The 24,222-nt window shown below is 40.1% G+C and overlaps 1 protein-coding gene across 5 annotated transcripts in view; it reads left to right on the top strand.

Annotated features, from left to right (window-relative positions):
- The window catches only part of LOC308690498 (multiple C2 and transmembrane domain-containing protein 1-like), a 207,048-nt gene extending 184,447 nt beyond the window's left edge, over positions 1 to 22,601 (top strand). For all 5 annotated transcript variants that reach the window (XM_081364983.1, XM_081364984.1, XM_081364982.1 and 2 more), the window contains 4 exons: positions 5,915 to 6,024; positions 8,028 to 8,137; positions 8,552 to 8,649; positions 21,969 to 22,601. In XM_081364983.1, the coding sequence (XP_081221109.1) occupies positions 5,915 to 6,024; positions 8,028 to 8,137; positions 8,552 to 8,649; positions 21,969 to 22,040 (390 nt within the window). In that variant the 3' untranslated portion in view covers positions 22,041 to 22,601. The remainder of the gene's footprint in view (positions 1 to 5,914; positions 6,025 to 8,027; positions 8,138 to 8,551; positions 8,650 to 21,968) is intronic.
- The last annotated feature ends 1,621 nt before the right edge of the window (positions 22,602 to 24,222 follow it).

Genomic DNA, 24,222 nt, shown 5'->3' with positions numbered 1-24,222 from the left:
TAACAATAATCAGACACACCTGGATTAATCAGTTTGTCCAATAATGGCAGACAGGAAACAAAGGAGCTGGCTGAAGTTCAGGAAGTAGTGGAGCTGGGCATAAAGCCTATTATACTGTATCTAGCTGGAAGTTTCTAGAAATCCTGAAGACCTTGATTAGCTGGTTCAGGTGTGTTTAATTAGGACTGGAGCTGAGCTCTCCAGGAGTAGGATTGGATGCCCCTGCATTTTAAGAATTTAAATTTGATTCATAAAGGGATTAAAACCTGCCTTATTTGCACTCAAACACTTAAAAATGCACCATTCTGAATTTGAGCAGAATATTGTTCACTACCTGCTGAAGAGTCACAAAGACTGTTGTTAGACCTTGGCCCAGAATACTGTTTCCAGAGGGAACGCCACAGTGAGGGCATGTGGATCTCCAGAGAGTAGCTCAATAGCTTTTTTGCTGCCTTCATGGTCACATACTGTTGCGTGGCATTCAGAATCTCACCTATTTTTGGAGTGTCACAAGAGATTTGAGGAAAGGTAGAACCTGGGGATTTGAGAGGCGAGGATAGTGCCTCTGAACTTTTGTCATATTCCCAAATGTTTGAAACATACATTTGTGTGTGTGTGTGTGTGTGTGAAGTTTGTGTATTGTTGTGATGCTATATCACAGGTGTTATAAATTATCCGTGATGCAGTGGCAAACACCCATGACTGTGACTGTGTTCAAACCTGGTTTGCACCATTTTCCATTCATCCATGTTTTTTTTTCTGTGAATACTTTGTTGTTGCTTTCCTATTAATAAGGCACACATCTATAATATAAATTAAAAATAAAACCTTGCAAGTGTTGAATTGAACTAGATTATTTTTTTAGGAGAATCAAAGAGGAAATTCCCAAACATCATATACACAAACTCTCAGAATACTACTTAAAGAGTAAATTGCTTGTTTTCTTGATGATGTATTTGAGGTTGTGTCAAAAGATTTTTGTTTATATTTACTTCTTAAAAACAGTTATGTGAATGGGTTTCCTTTTGATGTAGGGATATATTTTGGCATCCAGTATTTGGGATAGAAGTTATTGGGATCAAGCAGGCAGTCAGGGGAGTTTCCGTTTAGTCTGACACACACCTCAAATCTAATTAAACTGCAATTTTAATTAACCTCCCAAAGTGCTCAGACACGAAGACGAGGAACAATTTCATTGACAAGCCTTTCCCTGTACGTCTCTTCCCCCGTCCCATTCATTATGAATAAAGTGCTAATGAACTACTTTTGGAAAATTAATGCACTCGTCTATTTAAAGAAGTTGTTTTTCGTTTCATGTTTTCGCTGATAAGAGGTGGGCTCACGTCTGTCTGAGGGGACATGTCTTGGCTTTATTTGCCATCAGAGGTGTGGAACTCTTTTCCTTAGTGATATCGCTCTCTACTTCTGCCCGTCTGGGTCAGCGCTCCTTTGGCTCGAAATGAGAGAAGACAAACAAATAATACACGTATCCAGGGAGCAGCCCGGCCCGGGTGAAATGATTTCATTTTCATCTTGATCTCTATCTTATCTGCCTCCTTTGTTCCCCTCACCTTTAGTGCTGCGTAGATCAAAGAATCTTGTTTTCTCTCCCCCCGTACACGCCGAGAGAAGGGTGTGGGTGTGGATTAGGCCCGGCTGGGGGTCCGTCCTCTTGCGTTTGGGCTCTGGCTTTGGTGTAAATGAAGTTTGGCGCCCCTGGGACATCGGTCCCCCTCCTGCTGTCGTTAACAAACAAGATATGCCCTCTACGAAGTGTCTTTCCTGGTCTGTGCCAACCTCATCAGTCTCCCGCTATGCTGGTTGCCCATTGCGAAGGAGTTGGAGCCTCCTGATGGGACGTTGAGGTGTGAATAGCCTGATGTTTGGATCTGGCTGGAATGGACTTGCCTCTGCTTGCCTGTAGCACTAGCAGCCCTAAGGAGTTTGGTAATAGGGATGCGCTAGGGGGTCCCGGACAGCTGCACTCATTTTTACAGTACACACAGTTTAATGGTAACACTCTGGTTGGCACTGTACTTTCAAAATGGAAGAGTATGTTAATTTATTTGCCAACCACTGATTTCACAAATTTGTTTAACATTTAGTGTAATTAAGGTGTTTTGGTATTTGATTAATCAGGTAGTCGGTTTTCACATTTAGAATGACACTTTTTGAGAACAATGCTTAAAAGGTCTTTGTTACATGGCCTGGTGTTTAGATTGTTTAGATCCTATCGACTGCATATGTGGCATTTATAGTTTGGACAAAATAAATAAATAAATAAATAAATAAATAAATAAATAAATAATAATCTTTGGTAACACTTTAGTTACACAAGTTACATGTAATTACAAATGACAGTAAATTCTGCATAATTACAAGTAACTAATCCTTAACCAAACCCTAATCCTAACTTTAACCATATAGTAAGTACATGTAGTAAATATTTAAAGTAAAATAAAGTATTACACAGTAACAATGCCAAGTGTTAACATTAACAAGTGTAACCTTATCTTTGTAGTATTACACATGGATCAAGGCATTCCAGAGGGTTTGAAGCAAAATAAGAAGCTTGTTTTGTTAAAGCACTTGTTATTTTTTCCTAAATTAAAATGATCTAAATCATCTTGTTAGTGGTGAGACTAAAGTTACAGGCTTTACCAGTTTGACATGGAGTTGAAATATTGGATATAACTGTATTATTTCCATTGTGGGAGAAAAAAGAAAAGAACTGACCACATGCTAATCAATATTTGTGTCAATGATGTGACATTTTCACATATATACATTAATTTATATATATATTTAAATATTTAATTTTAATGTATTTTTTTTTATTATATTAAAGATATTCATGAATTGGTAATGCATGATTGTAAAACTCTTGATTTGTAAAAATGTATTTTATCTTGAAAAATATATTTTAAAACATTTTGAAATAATTATAAAGATATGTGCGCTCACATGAATTCAAGGTGTGAGGAAAATGTTATCACTTTTTATCTAATTGTTAAACCACTACATTTTGAGTCATTAAATTGAAACTTTTCTTGAAAATGGTATAAAAGTTTTTTAAAACCATATAAATACAAAGCTTAAAACTGTTATGCATTTTAAACTACAGTATATATTTTCCCTTTTGTTTATCATGGCCACTGTTATATTTAAATTGACCCTTAAAAGTGTTGTTTATAGAACTGCAGTTTAAAAGTCAACACTCTCAAAAAAATCAAGCTGTTGTACTGAAATTGTAACGTACAGTGTCCTACAGCAGTGCTGATATTCAGTAGAGCGTGTGATAGCTTGATTCAAACTTTTTACATTTTGACATTGTGAGTTCAGATTTGGCTGCGCCGTTGAAAGACAGAACTGATTTTTGACTAAATATCAATTTCCCTTTGCCCGCTGACATCAAGTGTGCCTCCTGCTGTGTCACGACGTGTGTCCGCATACGTGAGGAAGAGGACCTGAGGTAATGGAATGCCCATGTGTCGCTCCAGCGGCCCACAGCTCAGCCAGGATCCACAGCGGGCTCTTCTGCGGCAAGTTGCTCCTCGGCTTGTAGTGGTGTGAGCGTGTTTATGTGTGTGTGAGAGAAGTGCGGAGGAGCAGTGAAAACAAGCCTCTCCCCAGGCTAGTGTTATTCCAACCTCCTGCCTTCCTCAATCCACTTTTGAAGGCAGGAAATCGGAGTTAGCTCACGGTTTGAGGGCCATGTGGTAATGGTTTAGACTGCAGAGACCCATGACCTGCACCTCCACCCTCGCTCGCTCACTCGGACACGCACACACACCGATACCTTGTCCCTCAAAGTCTTCTTTTCTCATATGGCGGCCGATACAATGGAGTGTATGTTGGACTTTTGTTTCGCTTGATAACGCAAACCAGATGGGAGTCAGGACAGGGGAGTCTTGTTAAATATTTGCTAAGAAAAATAACCCTGGGACGCGGTCTAATTATATCTATTTGTCTTGTGTGGCTTTTTGGGAAGGCGATGTGGTTATGCAGGCCATATTGGGCTTCATTTTTCAAATGTGGGATCCAGTACAAAGCATGGGAGATGGATGGGGCACTCTGTGTGTTGAGACAGTACAGACAGTTTGATCTGGTTTTTCCTGAGACCCATCTCTGAATTATAAGCATATTTCATCATTTTGGGGAGGATATTCCAGTACCAGTCTCATTCTTTGCTTCACTGTTGGCATGAGTTGTATATACCATTTTACATACCTGTTTGGTGTGTAGAAATCAACCAGGGGTGCAGAACCACTAAAGATTTAACAACATTAAACCGACACATTTTTTTAAGAAGGCATTTGAATATTGTCTTGTACTAAGAGTGGCCTTGGAGTCAAACAGATTGAGAACATATTTAATTTCGACTGTAGACACATCCTGCTTGTAAATCTCCTTGTTGTGCGCTTGCGTCACTCTGTCTTTCAGAGCCGACACATGATGTGTATTTAAACCTACATAAATGAATTCATTTAGGCATTGGGCTTGGACAGACAGATGAAGACTGTGGCTCAAGCATGCAAAAACCTGCTACACATTTAAGCATACTAGGTGTGCACCAAAAGGTTAGTTCTATCCAAAAATGGAAAGTAGTAATCATTTCCTCACCCTCACATCATTAAACCTGTATGAATTTCTTCTGTGGAGCATGACACAACACAAGGGTATGTAAACGATGACAGGATTTCAATTTTTGGATGAACTATTCTTTTAAATGCAAATAATTTGTGGTATCCATTTGCGTCTTATGTTAGCGTCTCTATGTGGGGACACTAGCTCCCTCTTTTGCTGCTTTGATTTGCACAGTGGGTTTTGATCCAGAGGTTCAGTAGCTGGTCGTCTCATTGTGGACATGATCCACTGCAGTGACATTTCAATTGATCTCCATGAAAGGCCTGAGGATGGCGACTGAAGTGCTTCCAGATAAACCTGGGCAGGGTTGAGCAGAGGCCTGGAGCTCTCATAAAGCAGACACAGGGCAAAGGCATAGTAATGCTCGCTGCTGCATGGCAGTGCCCTCCCTCTGGGTCCATTTCGCCAGGACATTTTGTTCTTCTTAAGTGCTGCCAGTCCGTTTGTGTAGGCCCTCCGGAGGGGCATAGCCTGTGTCAGGGTTTGGGAATCCAGGCGTAGCTGAGTTTTCACATTGCTAATAGGCCAGGTTTTCTGTTGTACTCTTCAAAAGGTTGTCCGATAGAAGGATTTTGAGTTTTAATCTTGTACTTTTTTGGAATAGTTCACCCAAAAATGACAATTCTGTCATAATTTGCTTTATTCCAAAGCTGTATGATTTGCTTTCTTCGGTGAAACTCAAATGAGATGTTTTGCAGAAAAATTTTCTATTTTTGTGTGAGCTTTCTCTTTAAGGGTTTAGGTGTACGGAAGTGTACGTGTTTGTTTGTCTCAGCACATCACTGCACTACAAGAGTCTCTGTCTGTGTCCACACTCAGTCACTGCATTCTGTGTCAACCCAATTGTTGCATGACTCTTCTTATTGTAAGAATAAAATCAGAGCCATTTGACTGTGGAAACATTGAACTGACGCCTACTTTTGAGGTTCTTGTGGCCAGTTTAAGGCCATCAGAAGTTGAAAAGAAAAGATTTTTGATGCTCATAGTAATGATGGTGGTGATGGCCACAATGATGTCAGCATTGTTAAAACCTGGTTACCCAACATAGCTAGTTCTCTCTGAAAAAAGTATTAGAATAAATATTCTTCTCTTTATTGATACACAAATTGTGATTCATTTTAAACATGTCTATTGCAGAATGGAGAATTTGGAGAGAAAAAGAGCTTGCCCAAGCCTTTGATGCTTCTCATGCTCTTTCAGCTGTGTGGAAAAAAAAAATACATTTGCCCAGCCTCTCTCTCTTTCTCTCTCCCTCTCATTCTTTTAGGACTCAGAGAGAAAGGGTTTCATGAACAAGCTGTATGCCATTCAGGATGTGTGTATCAGTGTACAGAATGCTCTAGATGAAGTGGCCTCCTATGGTGAGAGGATAAAGAAGTAAGTCTCAGCTCTCGCTGCTTGTGCCTGAGCAGACACGTGGGCACCACCGTGCCAACCTCTGTCACATCGCACTCAAACAAACACACACACTTGCTTACACTGCAAAAATCATATTTCTAATGAGTATTTTTTATTTTTTTGTCTTGTTTTCCAAACATCCTTGTGTAAGCATCCTTAACATAAGACAAATTTACCTAAAAAGATAACGACCAAGATTGGGGTCAGTAAGATTTTCGTTTTTAATTTTATTCTGCACACATTAAATTGACAAACGTGATAGTAAAATCATTTATAATGTAATATAGTAGTAACATAGTGATACTGATACTGAAAAATGCTGATTTTTTTTTTTTAAAATTACTTTCTACACATGACAGAATCATAGTTTCCACAAAAATATTAAGCAGCACAACTGATTTCAATAAGAATAATAAAACAAATTATTGTATTACAATGATTTCTTAAGGATCATGTGACACTAAAGACTGGAATAATGACTGGTGGGAATTCAGCATTGCCATCACAGAAATAAATTACATTTTAAAATGTATTAAAATAGAAATTTTTATTTTAAGTTGTACTAATATTTCACAATATTATACTAATTTTTCTGTTTTTGTATCAGCTGCAAAGATACTATTTTCAAAAACATTTTAAGAAATCTTAGCGACCTCAATCGTTTGGAATGGTAATGCATCTTGAATTTAGTTTGTTTTTACCCTGTTAGCAACCTCAGTGAAGATCTAACTAGAAAAAAGTGCAAAATCAGACAAAAGTATGGATGAAGATAATTCCCCCGTATGTTATTATAGTGCAATTCGAATGAGAATTAGAAGCTATAACCCTCTATTTTGACCCCTAACCAAATTTAACACTCCTTCATATAACATAGCATTCGTATGAGATAGTAATACTGTACCTTGTAATAATGTATTATTATAATTACCATGACACTGAATCATTATCAGTTTCCTGTGCCATTGTATTTACCTGGTACACCAAGTTACTCCAAAAAAAAAAAAGGTCCCACTTTATATTAAGTGGCGTTAAGTACTATGTACTTACATCAAAAAATAAGTAAAATGTATTATAAAACACTTTTGCTGCTATTGAGGTGTGATACGGGTAAGGTTAGGGACAGGTGTGGTGGCATGGGTAGGTTTAAGGGTGAGTTAAGGTGTAGGGAAGGGTCAACTGTGTAATTACAAATGTAATTACATAAATTAATTACAGCTGTAATTACATGCAGGAATTTTTAAAATGTAAGTACAATGTAAAAACATGTAGTTACACAATAAGTACATTGTATCAAATTATTAATTTCAATGTAAGTACATAGTAGTTAAAGCCACTTAATATAAAGTGGGACCCAGTACATGACACTTTATTTTAGAGTACGTGTACTTACAGTGTACTTACCTAAGAAAGTACTGGTATATAAAAGGTAACTACATGGGTTAAGGTTACGTTTAGGTGTAGGTACAGGGTTAGTACCAAGTTATTACCCACTTATTGTATTTACTATAATAAGTGCATAGTATGTACATGGGGAACAGGACTGTAATATAAAGTGCTTTCAAAATTGTTTTACAGGTGTTTTTATAACTATGCTGTTTTGATAGAAAATATTGCAACTATAGTAACATTTTATAAGGCCCCACTCACATGATTGGTGTAATGCCGTGTCTACACCAGGTGTGACCATTGTTGGGCTGCAACAGCTTGATAGTACAAATGGATTTGGAGCTTTCAGTTTGATGCATCCATTGTAGACACTGTTGTCGGAAGTAGCGCATTTGCATGAAGTATGTTAGACATTGAATGGGGCATCAGTTTTTTGAAGTGCCGTCATGTTGTGCCGCATCCAGTATAAACACTATCACTGATTATAATGGGTTCTTTTGTATTTTGTTTCGCTGCACCATTCGCGTCCAGTGTAGACACGGTGTAAGTCTGTGTTGAAGAAATAACATGACACTCATCCTTTTCTCTCTTCTCAGTACTTTCAACTGGACTGTGCCTTTCCTCAGCTGGCTGGCCATAGTGGCCCTGTGTGCGGCCACTCTTGTGGTGTACTACATTCCTATCAGATACATCGTTCTGGCCTGGGGTGAGCTATGATCCATTACGCTTACAATCTGTCACGAATGATAAAATAACAAGACTGAGTAGCATGTTACATAAAGCGTGTTTTTGAATTGCAAATAGACTATTGCAGGAGGTCACAGGGTTTAGTGGCAGTTAAAGTTTTCATGCTCCAGGGACTCGCCACCAGAACAGCAGGGAGGACAGTAAACTGCAGAGCTCAGGGCAAACTCACTAGCAGCTAATGCCCCGTGTGCTCTTTCATACAATGTTCAGATGTGAGGCTCTACAAGGTCAGAGAGCAGAGCTTCTGTCAGCTCCATAGCAGCTTATTCTTTAAAGTAAAAAGACAAGGGTTTAGAATCTGTACAGGATCTTATAAGGTCCATCTGAACTGCACTCTGTGAGGCCTGATCACCACTGTTGTTTCAACTTTCAGGGGTCAACAAGTTCACCAAAAAACTGCGAGACCCGTACAGCATCGACAACAATGAGCTGTTGGACTTCCTGTCCCGAGTGCCCTCAGACGTTCAAGTGGTAGGTTATTCCTTCCGACATATTCACCCTGACTTTCTGATGGTTACCCAGAAATTATAACACCTGTATGTATTTAGATTTTTGCCAATTCTAAAATTGTCACATCTCACACCTCTCTACAATACCCATGATTTGAGAGTTGCACAGACAGTGCAGGAGGAGTTATGCACTGAAGTTTAAAACTTAGTTTCTATTGGTTTGTTTTAATCCCCAACCCTAAGAATGAGCAACAGTAATAGTGATGCTAGCCTTAGCAAACATAATAAAATAACAATGAACTCAAATGGTTCTGCTGTGGGAGAATGTATTTGTGCAGAGTTTTCTGGCTCCCTTTAATTTATGCTTTCCGCTCATGGTAATATGCATAAATGCAGAATCAGGGAATTCTATTCTTGTCATCACAGACAGCCTTGTGACTCATTACCATGGAAAGAGTGCAAGATGTTGACTTTTTAAACAAACTTCACCTAAACTTTTATACCTATAATGGCACTTTATTCTGTGGAAATATATATATATAATGCTTATTAATATTTTATTGATTTTACGCTTTGTTAATTTGATATTTCTTCAGCTATAAGTATGGTATGTACCAGTGCTTGATTTAACAGATGTCAACTTACTACTTTTTGTGTTTTGAAGGTCTTGAAAACTTCTTATCATGTCTGCATAATTTTCTTTGTGCTATTGTATATCTTAAAGTATGAAAATCCATCATAGAATATTAATTATTACACTTCAAAAACTAAGATAATATAAAACAGTGATCTAATCATTGTTTACTTTTTAAAATGTAACATTTAAAATGTATTAACAATCTCTCAGATGCTGCGCCATTTCCATCATGACCAACAATTTGGCCGCAATAATTAATTTTTTCATAAGTTAGTGTATGTGATTACCAGGGAGAAAGATTGATATGAAATATGAGATTTTTTTTGTGTGTGTGTATCATTTCCAGTCAAATTATGCAAAAAGTAATTATGATGTATAAAATGGTAGCTATAAAATTATTTTATTCAGATATGTTTTATGCAGATATTTTCTTTTTCTTTTTTCTTTTACCACAGAATGTTATCAAACATAATACATCATTTGTGATGTGGTAGAAATGGCAGAATACAATTTTGAAAGGAAAAAACAGTATAATATACTGTACACACACAAAAAAAAGAATATTTTTTTTATATATATATATATATATATACATACACACACACACACACACACACACAGTATAATCACATTGTTAACAAAAAAGTAAACAAATATTATTATTTTATATTAAAATATTTGTTTACTAGTGCTATTGAAGTCCACAAATCTACCTTTTGGATCTTACATCCTGTGGATTTATATATCCATATATCCGTAGTTGAAAAAACACCCAATTATATTCTTATCCCTGTTAGTGTGCACGTGTCTCTCGGTAGATTTATAGACTTCTTGCTGTGTTGTACTGAGTCATGCTTTGTTATTGAGTGTAATGAGTGTAAAGCAGTAATCCTCTCCCGGTCTGCTTCTACATTAACCGTGAGATCTGAGTTATGCGGCCCGCCCCATTGTCCCGTTCTTAATCAACAGCGTTCTGTTCGAGCAGCGAGGTGCTGGTGTTTAACTGCAATTAAAACCTGAGCTCGTAAACACAAGCCCGGCCTGTTATCGTGCTTCCTCTGTGTCGGGATAAACCCTGCGGTGCTGACGGCGGGGGTGACACAGGGCTCTGATCCAGGACCAATCGCTTGCCACATCAGCACAGACACGCTCGCCTTTGATGAGCCCGGGGCGGCCGGCAGGCTTTGATCTCTATAGAGTCGTAATCCCTAGCCCCTGCGTGGCTTTGCATCGGCCATGCAGCTGCAGGTAGCCTGCTCTAAATTAGCACGATGCGGCTAGGTCGCTAAGGTGCGTTTACCCCAAACACCTGGAGCCCAGAAGGTCCCTGCAGGTAGGAGGCCCAGAGGAGACCTGGCTAATGATGTACGGTGAGGTTCACGCTCAGAAGAGCAGGCTGCCGTGGGCTTTCTGTGCCCTGTTACAGCTTTTGATTTAGGACAGTCCAAAAAAGTACTTGAACATCAGCATGATGCGCGGAACGTTCCGCTCTGCATCGCACAACTGCCTGTGGAGGTCCGTTCACCTCTGTTTTCTGGGTTAGAGACAATGGGCGGGGTGGAGGCTGTGCTTCTGTGGGACCTCGGAGACTCAAACAAAGCGCCCCTGCATCGGGGTGTGATCTGCACATGCCCAGGGGCCCGAACGTTCTGCACAAGTGACAAATGGAGGGCTATTTTTGAGGTTCTGATGCGACCCGCGCCTCCCGCACCGTCCTGTGATGAAAGCCCTGCAAGGCCGAGAGAGAGGGCCAGCATTGCCTCTTTTACAGATCATTTGGAGGTGCCTCAGAACAACATGAACTGATGAGCTCCTAATGATTTTTTATATAAAGGGCATCTGTTCTGCAGTCTGTGAGTACAGAGTGTCTTTGAATGGGAAATTACAACTCCCACAGCTCTGTGGGTGCATTTCTTTACTCACCTTGTTTGTGTTATTTTGAGTGGGCTACTCGTATAGACCTTACGCGCCAGAGAAATGAGCACGCAGCCATCTTTAGAATTTTGTGTTTGAACTTTAGTTTTTGCGGTAGCTCTCTATATTTCTATGGCATCACTGTTGAAGAGTAATTAGCTGGTGAAGTGGATTTACTTATTGTAGAGTTAACTAAAGTTATCATGAGCATTGTAATATTTGAAGTGGATGGCATAACAAGTGTAAGTACACTGGGAAGATTTTAAAATGAGCGGTTCATTCATAAATCCGTAAGATCTTGCCTTCGTGTTGTGGAAATACAAACCAGAAGACAGAACACAATGGGCCCTATATTAACAACCTAAGCACATGTTCAAAAACACAGGGCGCAAGTGCACTTAGGGCGTGTCCGAATCCACTCTTGCTAGTTTAATGACAGGAAAAATGGTCAGTGCGCCCAGCGAATGGTCTAAACGGGTTGTCTCTATTCTTTTAATGAGTAATGGGTGTGTTTTGGGCGTAACGTGCAATAAACCAAGTCTCATCTCCCATTCCCTTTAAAAGCCAGTTGTGCTCGCGCCATGGCGGATTCGCCATTTACATGTCGGAATTTGCAAGCGGAAAGACTGAACACTTCTCCAAAGAGGAAACGGATCTGCTCATGTGCGGATTCCACCATATCTTTATCTACACAATAAAAATCTTTTACATTGTAATCCTTTTATTTTTAATATTTGGCATGTTTAACATTTGGCATATTTGGCAGGGTGTGCTGCTGTACACCCTGTGTGTGTAATAAGCAGAGTGTATGCATGTTGTGCACCCACCTATTGGCTCAAATTACTAATGCACCCTTTAAATAACAAAAAAATACTGCACCATTGACTTTAGACCAGGGTTTTGTCGATCAATGGAGCAGTCTATTTCAGTTGCCTCAAAATAGCAACGCTCCAACAATGCTCCTGAACACACCTCGTTTTCAGACCAGCACAAATAGGTGCAAATGCATTTGCTATTTAAAGGGGGGGTGAAACACTCAGTGTCAGTCAATCTCATGTTAATCTTGAGTACCTATAGAGTAGTATTGCATCCTTCATATCTCCAAAAAGATGTACCGAGTCTTTCCGGAAAAAAACGAGCGGCTGGAGGCGTGCCGTGTGGGCGGAGCTAAAGAATCACGAGCGCTGTTCACTGTTTACTTGCTGTGTTTACGCGCCGATAGCTAACAACACAGACATTTGAAGCAGTTTTACTCACCGCCTGCGGTTCCAACGCACGACCGTGAACCTTTATCATTGGGACTGCTCCATCCTTAAGCATTAGACGATCTGCAAATCCGGCGTCGAACTGGGCCTTGTTTATAAAACAATCATCGTCGAAATGCAGGGAACAAACAAGAACACTTGCACAACTCCGTTGATGCTCTGGAAAAACAAACTCCATCCACTGGTCCATTAACGCTGGGTTCTTTGGGAATCTGTGCAGGGTTGTCTTGCCCTGGCAACCAAAAACCCACTTCTTTGGTGACACTGACTTCCCTAAAGCCGAGCACAGCGCTTTGATGGGCGTACTGCTTTCGCTCTCTCGCTCTGGTCTACGGGTGCGCGCGCGCCCTTCCGGGAGAAGTGCCCTTAGGACCCGTATAAGGAAATTCCGCCCCATCTGACGTCACACAGGCCCATACTCAAAAAAAACTTTCCGAAACTTGTGACAAACCGGAAGGAGTATTTTTGGCACAGAAATACTCCTTCAAACGTACAATTTAACTTTTGAAACTTTGTCCATGTTTAGCATGGGAATCCAACTCTTTAACAGTGTAAAAAACTCAGTATGCATGAAATAGCATTTCACCCCCCCTTTAAACAACGTTGCGCACAATGTGAAAATGATAACCGTGTCGGGCTGAAACGACCAAAAAACACTTGCGTCGCTCCTGGCGCCACATTGTGCTGGGTGTATAATAGGGCCCTATGGGTGCTGCACTGAAAAGGGGCGGGGCTACATAAGGTCAATATGCACATGCATTTCGGTGGATACAGATCAGTGACGTGTTGTGGTCTAAAAGGAGGCAAATTCTCCTCTCTGGCTTTGGGTTTCTTTTCTTCACAATGTAAATTGATGTTCCAGGTTCATATGATGTTTAAACAATTACTGGGTCAATGGAACACCGTTTACCAAACTTTTATCAATAAGCATCTAATACTATAATATTAACATATTCACATTAGTATACTATTTTTAAAGGTTATTTCTTAAATGTAAATGTTGTTACATGCTTTACAAATAACAAAAGTTATAAAAACTTTTTAAAAGTTATAAAAACTACTTGTTCTTGTTTGTATATTATTATTTATTTTTTATTATATTAATTGCAATTATGTTATTTTCCATCCATCCATTCTTCAAAACGATCGTCCTATGTTAGAGTCACAGGGATGCTGGAGCGTATCCTAGAATCTCAGCTGGGAAACACCCCTGATGGAAGCACAGTCCATCACAGTTTATTTTATTTTATTTTATTTTATTTTCCTCTATTTCTCCATTCACACTCACATCCACACTATACTTCGAAACATTAGCTCAAGACCTCCCTCTGAAACTTTATCAGCTGGTGTCGCTGTTGGACACTTCTACTAGATTAGTGTATATTACACTCGTTGTAATATATTTTTGGACTGTTGATTACTTTCTCCTCCAGATTTTTTGGGAAGGCAATGCTGTCCTTTTCTCCTTTTGGAAAATGCCCTCAAAATGGATACATTCATTAAATTACTTTATTAGTTGCCCACGTTGAAGGTGTTGTGAAGATCAGGCAGGTTAAGTGTACACTATACACAAGTGCTGTGGTTATTCTAAGGTTTGTTGTAAATTTTAATACATACCACCTCTGTGCACTGAGCCTATGGCCTTTTAAGTGCACTGCAGGAGACCTGTGATATATCAAACCTGCTGTGAGGTGTGTATTCACTTTGAATTACTCTCCCAGTTTACACACTCTGTTCTTTTCATGTACCCGCCTATAGACCCCTCCGAGAATATCTTTACCTGCTGTGCGTCTGCCTCACTGCTTTAAATAAAGCACATTCTGATATAATGCAATACTTTCTCCCTTAAATGAGGCCAACTGGCATTACCAACTTAAAATTCTCTACCAGGTGTCTAAGACGTGTCCTGTCGCATGCTTTATGGTGCCATTAGCCAATGGAGGAACTGCGTGCGTAACTGGGACGCTAGCAATTAGCACGCCAAGGGCTCCATTATGGCCTATGCAAATGCTGAGATTAAAATGCAGCCACAGCCGTGCAATTCAGCTCTTAGCCAATTCATCACCTGCGAAGGGCACGCACTTGAGGAGAGAAGAAAAGAGGGCAAACAATAGCAAAATTTGTCTGTTTTCTGAGGACACGGCTATCATTTATGGACACTTTTTGCAATGGCTGATTTTGTCCCCTACACTTTATGAGATAGCTTGCAGCAGGCGTGTATGTATCCCCTATTGTTAAGCTAATGTTTGCAACTTGTTTGTGTTTAATAATGAGTGGCAATCCAGTGCAAGAATGTATTGTATTCTTCATTTTTGTTTTTGCACCCCAATCTATAGCTCCTCCTCCATCTCTTTCTCTCTCTCTCGCTCTCTATATATATATCACACTACACACACACACACACACACACACACACACAGACACAGGCCAAAAGTGATGTCTGAAGGGGATATTTGTTTTTAATGACCCTACAAGTTCAGTTGAACCATCAAAATATTTTATATTTTTGAAATGTGAGGGAAGAACAAAACACTACTCTTGGTTAAAGTACTTATCTGACAAAATTATTTTGCACAAAAAAAGCTACAGGTTTTATTTAGCGTTTATTTTGTAAACAGACAAACAAAAAAATGCACAAAAAAAAAAAAAAAAAAAAAACAGGAATAAGAGAACATTGACAACACAATCATTCACTAATATTTCACTGATTCTCTCTTGTTATTGCATGTTCATAATTTATTTGTAAGACAGCCTGGCCATTAACCATGTCCGCATATCACATTGTATTATCACACACACACACACACACACACACACACACACACACACACACACACACACACACACACACAAAAAAAAAGACTACACGCACAAAGATGTCAATTTTCCTAGGCCAGATTGACTCTTGTTTGACTAACTAGTGTGTTGTGTTTTTATGGGTGGGACACACATACACGCATAACAATAATGTATGGGGCTACGTAATGTAGCTACAGACCATTCAAAGCCCTTGACCAACGTCGAAAGCACACATGCGAGTTTCGGAACTGGATCTTGGTGCATTGGAAGAAAATTACTTAAAGGTCTGATGAGTCCCAATTTCTTTTACATCACATGGTCTGCTGTGTACGTGTGCGCTGTTTACCTGGGGAAGTGATGGCACCAGGATGCACTGTGGGACGACAATAAGCCAGTGGAGAGAGTCTAATGCTCTGAGCAATATTCTGCCAGAAAACCCTGGGTCCAGCCATTCATGCCAATAATTATTAAGTGCCACCTAAACATTGTTGCAGACTAGGTACAGTCCTTCATGTCAGCGTTGTTCCCTGATGTAAGTGGCCTCTTTCAGCAGGATAATGCACCCTGCCACACTCCACACATTGTTCAGGAATGGTTTGAGGAACATGATGAAGAGTTCAAGGTGTTGCCCTGGCCTCAAAATTCCCCAAATCTCAATCCAATTGAGCATCTGTGGGATGTGCCAACAAGTTTGATAGGCAGTGGCTCCAACTCGCAACCTACAGGGCTTCTGTGCATGTATGTTATGCTGTCATGGCCTAATAGTTAGAGAGTCAGACTGGCAACCCGAAGGTTGTGGGTTCAATTCTCAATACTGGCAGGAAATGACTGAGTTGCCCTTGAGCAAGGCACTTAACCCCCAATCGCTCCACTGGTGCCACAGCAGAAAAGGATGCCCACTGCTCCGGGTGTGTGTTCATAGATTGCAGTGTGTGTGCACTAACCTGGATGGGGAGTGCAGATGACAAATTCTGAGTGTGGGTTATCATACTTGGCCTTAATGTCACTTCACTTCATGTGTGTGTGTGTGTATATATATAGTGTTTTAGACATTTACCGCCACCTATTGGCAGTTTTAGTTTCCTATTTAGATTATCATTCCTGTGGCTCAAAAAGTAGAGACACTAGCAATGTTAAGGTCATGGGTTTGATTCCCAGGGAAAGTGTGAACTGCTTGTAATAAGATCAGATATCCATATCAATAGATTGTTTATTTAAAACAGTCAAATACCATGTTCAATTATGTGTGCACCCCCTAATTAATATTCAGAAGTTAAGCCTTTGGCATTTTTGTGATGCCTCCCACAGCAGTCCCCATCACTTTTCTTGTATCTGAGGAGAGAGCACGTCCTGTTGGTTGTGTAGGTGCTGAAACTTTCCTCAATCGTGCATACTGTATCAAAGGCCTGTCTTTGCTGCACCAGGGGTTTCTATTTAGAGTTTAAACAAGCAATTAGCATGCACCTTACCGTAGGAAAATAAAAAGTTAGGAGAAACTTTCCTCAGTGCCTTTTCCCTCTCTTTTCACCTCGAATTTTTTTTTTCTCGCCAATGGATGAGAGCTTGTCTGTGGGCATCTCTAAGCCCTTTTTTTCTCTTCTAGAGGAGCATTTAATGCCCCTAATGCAAGGTTAGGTGTCACTAGAGATGAAGCAGGCAAGATTTATCTCCTTCTCTATAAACAGCATAGCATAGTATCATTAAAAATGTTCAGCTTTCATTTACTTATTTATATTTGCCTGTCGCCCATGTGGCTTCAAACCCCGATCCACGCTTGGCGGCGGGACGGCATCGCGTACTCTGCTGCGGCAGGTCCCGGGACGGCGCCTGACACCGCTAAACGAAGCGCTCGCGTGTGTGGCGCCCCCTCCACAAGAGCGTACTTCAAAGTGTGTTTTGTAGTGCAACTGTCAACATGGGGGAGCGGAGCGAGGGTGGAGCAGCCTTTGAGCAGCGTAAGGTCTTTACCCATCGTCTCCACGGATGTTCTCTTTGTGCTCGGCACTTGCTCCAAATTGCTATCTCACCGTAGTCACTTTAACCCCCCTCATTCCAACTACTAAAGTTCTTTTCTTTGTATTGTTCCCTTTTTTACTTTCTCCGCGTGCTTCTTTGACTCTAACTAGTGTGGCGTGTTATCTTGGGTGGGACAGCTCTCTGTCATTAAAGCTGCAGTGCTTGTTGCACCATACAGGATGGCATAACTGTCAGCAGTTAAGTGTAATAGAGCCTCTGACGTGCCACACGCTCTTTATAGCGCTACTTTTGATTGAGCCTTTATTGTTGTTTGCCTTCGTTTCTTTTCTTCCATTAGATTCACTAATGTCGATCTTCATCGCCTCACCTTGACACTCAAACTTTTGTTTACACGCAGTTCAAGGGAGGCTTCTGAAGTCAGACGCGACCCTGATGTGTTTAAAGTGAATACGAAAATAATGACCCCGTTAGGCTGCAATTTAAAGCGTGCTTTGAAGACGACGAATGCCAGGCCGCTCTGAAATCCTCCAGAAATGCTCTAGCTGCAGCTACTGTGTGGACCCTATTGTCAACCCTGAATTAGCGTTTTTTTTAAGGCTGACTTTAATTGACTTGATTACAGTTTTTAATTGAATTAATTCAGCTATGTGCTGATTAATTCATCTGATTAATTGCATCTATCAAGCTGATTATGAACTTTGTTGAATGATGGAAGCTGAATAGCCTTGAACTCAATGCAAGTAAAACCAAAGAGATTGTAATAGATTTCCGAAAGAAAATATTGAAGGAGTGGATATTGAAATTGTGAAATCTTACAAATATCTGGGTGTCTACTGAAATAATAAATTGGACTGGTGTGATCGCAGGAATTACTTGTATAAAGAGGGTCAGAGTCGTGTTCACTTGTTGAGACATTTGAAATCTTTTGGGTTGTGTCGAGTATTGTTAAGGACTTTCTATGACACTGTAGTGGCATCTGTGATTTTTTTATGCTGTGGTATGCTGGGGTGGGGGGATTTCTGTGAGGGACAAAAACAGACTTGACTTAAAGTGATTGGGAATGTATGCTCAGTTATAGGCTGGTCTTTGCCCTCTGTTGATGAAATTGGGCAAGAAAGGATGGTAGGGAAACTGTCCTCCATCATGAAGTATAAATCTCACCCCCTCCATGATACAGTGTGTGCTATGTGCAGTTAATTTAGCAACAGACTTATCTACCCAAGTTGCTCAAAAGAGAGATACAGAAGGTCTTTTCTTCCAACTGCCGTGAGATTGTTTAATCAAATGTGATCAAGACTTGTGTTATTTTGTGTCTGATATTGTTACCATCAAGGAGACGTTTTAGACAACCTCGGATGAGTAAAAATGTGTACCAGATGTCATTTGTGCCAAATAGCATTCGAATTTTAAATATTGAGAAGATATGAATATGATTAGGGGTGGATATGTATGCATAGATTGTATATGTACATATGGCAATGTTATGGTTTTATATTTTGTATGTATATTGTTATGTTGTGTCGGTGTCCTTGTGTGTGGTGTATAGTGAAGCCAAAGACAAATTTCCACTTGTGGAAAATAAAGGAACTAAACTATACTGTATGTCGTGCTTGTTGTGGTGCATTTGGGGTAGTTTTTTACTTTAATTAATACTGTATATTGTTTTTTATTTATAGTATGTTGCTGCTGTAACAATTAATGGTCAATTAATTTGGGCGTTCCTTTTTCCATTCTTACAGTGCATTTTACCTTTGTGTCCTGATGAAAATCGGTTAAGAGAAAAGTCATTTGTGGATCACATTCAGCTACTGATGCTGTGTTTGTATGTGGCACAGGCAAACCCAGTCTCACACCTTCAAGATGGATGGCTGTGAGATGGACACACTCCACAGTGTAGGTGGTGACTGATGTTTCTGTTGAGTTGGCAGTACATGGACCACATTTCTTAGGGAATGATGTCAGTCAGTTTGAGGGCCAGATCTGAGGGAAAACCAGTGATCTGTCTGTTTTGCTCAGAGGCACTTGACTGTCTTACTATGGTGACAACCCTGTGGATGTTGAGCTGGTATATCTTCCCTTCCTGCTCTGTTTCAAACCCTAGTGAGCATCCTCGTTACTTAGATTGGCAGCTATGCACAGTTGTAATCGAAATTATTCAACCCCCATTGCAAATTAGGTTTATTGGCTAAATGAACAGACTTTTAGCTGTTTGCAATTAACAAATCAAACAAAAGTAATTGAAATAGATCAACACAACAAATGTTTCAAGTGGTTTCCCCAAATTCAACTGAAAATGCAAATTTTAATGACTTCTGCAGTCTCAAAATTATTCAACCCCTTCATGGCAAGCATCTTTAGTACTTAGTAGAACACCCTTTTGCTGTTATGACCTTCTGCAAACGAAATGTATAACCAGACACCAGATTCTGGCAGCGTTTCTGAGAAATCTTAGCCCATTCCTCTTGAGCAATGGCCTCAAGTTCAGTGATATTCTTGGGTTTGAGTGCTGCAACTGCCTTCTTCAAATCCCACCAGAGATTTTCTATGGGGTTCAAGTCAGGTGACTGTAATGGCCACTGTAAAATCTTCCAGGACTTCTCCTGCAACCAAGCCTTGGTGGAATATGAGGTATGTTTGGGATCATTGTCCTGTTGGATATTCAATGATGGCCAAGCTTCAGCTTCTTCACTGACGGCATGACATTTTCTCTTTCCTTATACTTCAATGAATCCATCTTGCCTTCCACACGCTGCAGGTTTCCAGTGCTAAAGGATGCAAAGCAGCCCCAGAGCATCACCGAACACCACCATGCTTAACTTTAGGCAGTTTTTTTTTAGCATATGCTTTCATAGGGCCGAAAAGTTCCAGTTTTGTTTCATCGCTCCACAGAACAAAATCCCCAAACTTATGTGCCTTATTTATATGATTTTGAGCAAATCGAAGCTGACTTTTCTTGTGCTTTTGGGTCAGTAGTGGGTCAGTAGTGGTAGTCTTGGAGTTCTGGCATGTGTATAGTATGTGCCTTTCTGGGCAAGCTGAAACCTCAGTGCCTGTTGCGACCAAGTCTTGCTGCAGGTCTTTTGCAGTCACCTGAGGGCTTTTCTGAACCTGCCTTCTCAGAAATCAGGTTGGAGCCGTTGATAGCTTCCTTTTTCTGTCCCGTCCAAGTAGTATAACCACTGTTCCTTTAACTTTGAACTTGCAAACTTCCAACAGTGTCTCTAGGAACATTTAGTGGTTTCGCTATTTTTTTTTTTTTTTTCGCTATACCCTTGTTTGTGAAGGGTGAAATTATCTTCTCTTAACTTTTTGGACCATTGTTTTGACTTAGCCATATTTCTAACATGCAGTCAAACGTGACACTCATCAAACCTAGCCAGTTCAGATATTTAATGTGTTCTACAGTAGCTCAGCACACCTGGTGGAACTAATGAAGCCCTTGATTAGTTGCATCAGGTGTGCTTGAGACAACACCTGTTTTGCAGATTTGTGCTGTTGTGAGGGATTCTATTCATGCGGTTGAATAATTTTGAGACTGCGGAAGTCATTAAAAGTTGCATTTTCAGTTGAATTTGGGGAAACCACTTGAAACGTTTGTTGTGTTGAGCTATTTTAATTACTCTTGTTTGATTTGTTCATTGCAAACAGCTGAAAGTCTGCACATTTTGCCAAAAAAACTGCTTTTGTAATGGTTGTTGAATAATTTTGATTACAACAGTAGGTTGCAACTCTGTGTCATTCAAATGGGAGGCTCGATTCTGAAATGACAATGCAAGCAATGTGAAATCAACATCTGTATACTGAAATATACATAAATACACATAGCACCCACATTTTGGGTTAAGTAGTATATCAATTATAAATCAAAATTTTTAATAAACAATTTTTTTTTCTTTTTAGTACTGAATGAAATACACTACTATACACACCAATATATCCATAATTATTATTTAATGATAGCAAATTTAATGATAGCAAATACCCTAAATACAAAAGTTTAGGGTTGGGAACATGTTGATGTTTTTGAAAAAAGTTCCTTATGCTAAAAAAAAAAAAAAAAAAAGTAAAATTGCACAATATTATTGCAATTGAAAATAACTTGATAAAGCTGAATTTTCAGAATCATTACTCCAGTCTTCAGTGTCACATGATCCTTCAGAAATCATTCTAATATGCAGATTTGCTGCTCGAGAAACATTTCTTATTAATATTAAGCATCTAAACTGTTTTCAACATTAATAAATGATCAATGTTGAAAACAGTTGTGCTGCTTAATACTTTTGTGTAAACCGTGATACATTTTTTTAGGATTCTTTGATGAATAGAAAGTTCAAAAGAACAGCATTTATTTGATGTGAACGTTTTTTTGTTCTCACTTTTGCACAATTTAATGCATCATTGCAGAATAAAAGTATTGATTTCTTTAAAACAAAATAAAATAAATAAATAAATCTTACTAACCCCTTACTAAATCCCTATATATAGGATTTTTTTTTTTTCTGAGCTTGTGCAGTGGGCAATTCTGGGAGCATCACTAACATGTGATCTGTCTAAATTATAACCAAAACAGTGTCTTTCAGTCATATGTGACTGTGAGGATGTAGAATGCCAGTAACTGGTTAACTTGTGGGCTTCTGTGTGACAGCACAGCTCTGCTCTCCAGCGACACATCATTGAAGCTTCTCATCCTCACCACTATCCCCAGCTATCAATCCGCCCACCTGACCATGTGTGTGTGTGTTTTAACAGGTGCAGTACCGAGAGCTGAAAGTGGACCCCAGTCCCAGCCCAAACAAAAGAAAGAAAAATAACCTTGGATAGCTCGTCTCCTCGCACGGACGCTCTCCCAACGCCAAGGAAAAGGAGAGGACTGACCGGCAACCAGCCTCTTTCTGTCTTTCTTCCTCACTTTTTTTCTCTCTGTTTTAGCTGCGGCGTGAAGACTTAAAGAGCGCGGTCAGAGTGAAAACTGGACCATTGTTAATTACCATCCGTCCTTTTTTGGGTTTATTTTTTGTGGCGAGAAGAGCGGCAAAAGCTCTTGACCCCTTTTAGAGTCAAACAGTCTGGGTTATTTGTCAGCTCTTGCCACTGGCCAGACAGCTCTAAAAGCCAAGGTGTCCTTCCACGGCAGCAAAGGGAGCTGTTCTAACCACAAATAGCAGGATCAGCTGATAATACGCCCACCTGTGCCGACACACCTCGCCTCTACAGAAAGGGAAAACGACGGTGGTTAAGTTGCAGTTTGCACCCTACAATTTGCACGCCGCAGTAACTGCCATATCTAAAGCTATCCTCAGCTGTCGAGCGGCAGTTATCAGAGTCGACAGCTGAGCCTGTTATGGTCCGATTTATGGCTGTAACTAAAGTGCTCATGGAGACAAAAAAGAAAAAAAAGAAAAAGCCATGTCAGTGAGGTTTGCGATATCTTTACTTTGTTTTGATGTTCTTTTAACGGTATGAATGACGCATGCTGGGATTGTTAATTGTAAACCTTCTTTGACCAATAGTAGCCATGGCAGTGTCAGCGTTAGCCTTGTCCTCGTAGTGGGGTTTGAGAGTTTACGTACCCTTGCTTTATTCCTTTGCTCCCATAACGCAACGCTAATAAAGATGTCAGTCTGGGGCAGAGAATGGTGACCGAGTGGAGAGAGAGAGAGGGGCACGTTCTCATTTGAAAGCAACTTCCTCTGTCAACTCTGCCACCGCGCCTGCAGCCGTCCCGTCCCGTCCGCCTGACCTCCTGCAGCCACTCAAACTTTGATCTTCAACTCTCAAGGCTGAGCGGGCACGCCTGTTTTACAGAGGAAAAGAAATCTTTCGAAAAATCCCGAACTTTTTTAGGGCGAATGTCTGTGTGTGTTTTCATTGCTGTGGATTGGCTGCTTGACAAGAAGTCGATAGTGTGTGACAGGCTGCTTTAGGGCCTCGGGGGGTACCGGAGGGCAGAGGTTTACTGACGCCGCTGTGGAGAAAGAGGACGACGCGGGCTGCTTTTTCGGTGCTCCTCCTGTCATTCCTCTCTGTCATTTCCTCCCCTTCATCCATCCGCTTGCGAGGGAGGTCACGGACGGGTCCGCGGGGTGCTCTTGAGGGACCTCGGCGTAGAGAGCGATGAAAAGATCACAGCACAGGCTACATCAGAAAGGACACTAGCCTCATCCCTCTGCCTCCCTCCTGACTTCTCATTTGCCATATCGCATCTATCATATGGAAACACCATTGATTTGTTGGAGGGAATTCCATTACAAAGACAACACAATCCCCACTGAGCAGGACACGGACGGCACTTCAGTGACTCGCGCTCTAAAAAAACAACACACAGATGATCTGAACAGCAGAAAGGAGAGTTTTCTAAGCCTGAATGTGTTTCTGTGAACTGTACGTGTTGATTGGAGTTGATCAATGGGTTTATTGTGAATGGATTTTGCATCCCAAAAGCTTTTCGTTTTGTAAAAGTGTACATGCTGTGCTTGCAAGCAAACCAAAGTGGATCTTTTTTCGAAATTATATATACAGTACTGTGCAAAAGTCTTAAGCACGTTAGTATTTTCACAAAAAAACAAAAACGTTTTACGTTATTTATGTCTTTTGCTGTAGTGTGTCAGTAGGAATTATCACTTTAGATTTCCAACATTTCTTTTTTCATTAATTGTAATAATCCAGTGAGATTTTTGTATGCAGGAGTCAGGCAAGATCATCGAATTCGTCTGTGATTACATTAAGAATCAGAAAAAACCGAGACAGACTAAATCCAGAAGAACTTTGACAACTTCTTCAAGACGCTAGAAGAAACCGACCTGCAAAGCTACAGTGTACTGTGAAGTTTTAGGCACTTGTGTGAAAATGCTGTAATGCAAGGATGCTTTTAAAAATAATGTCATAATAGAAGTTAATTGATAAATAAAATCTATTTAACTAAATCAAATCAATATTTGGTGTGAACACCCTTTGCATTTAAAACAGATTTTGTCCTAGGTACACTTGCACATAGTTTTTCAGG

This window comes from Scardinius erythrophthalmus (assembly GCF_964197995.2).
Source record: "Scardinius erythrophthalmus genome assembly, chromosome: 5".
NCBI lineage: Eukaryota > Metazoa > Chordata > Actinopteri > Cypriniformes > Leuciscidae > Scardinius > Scardinius erythrophthalmus.
Note: the sequence above shows the minus strand (reverse complement) of the source record. Positions and strands in the feature narration are given on the sequence as shown.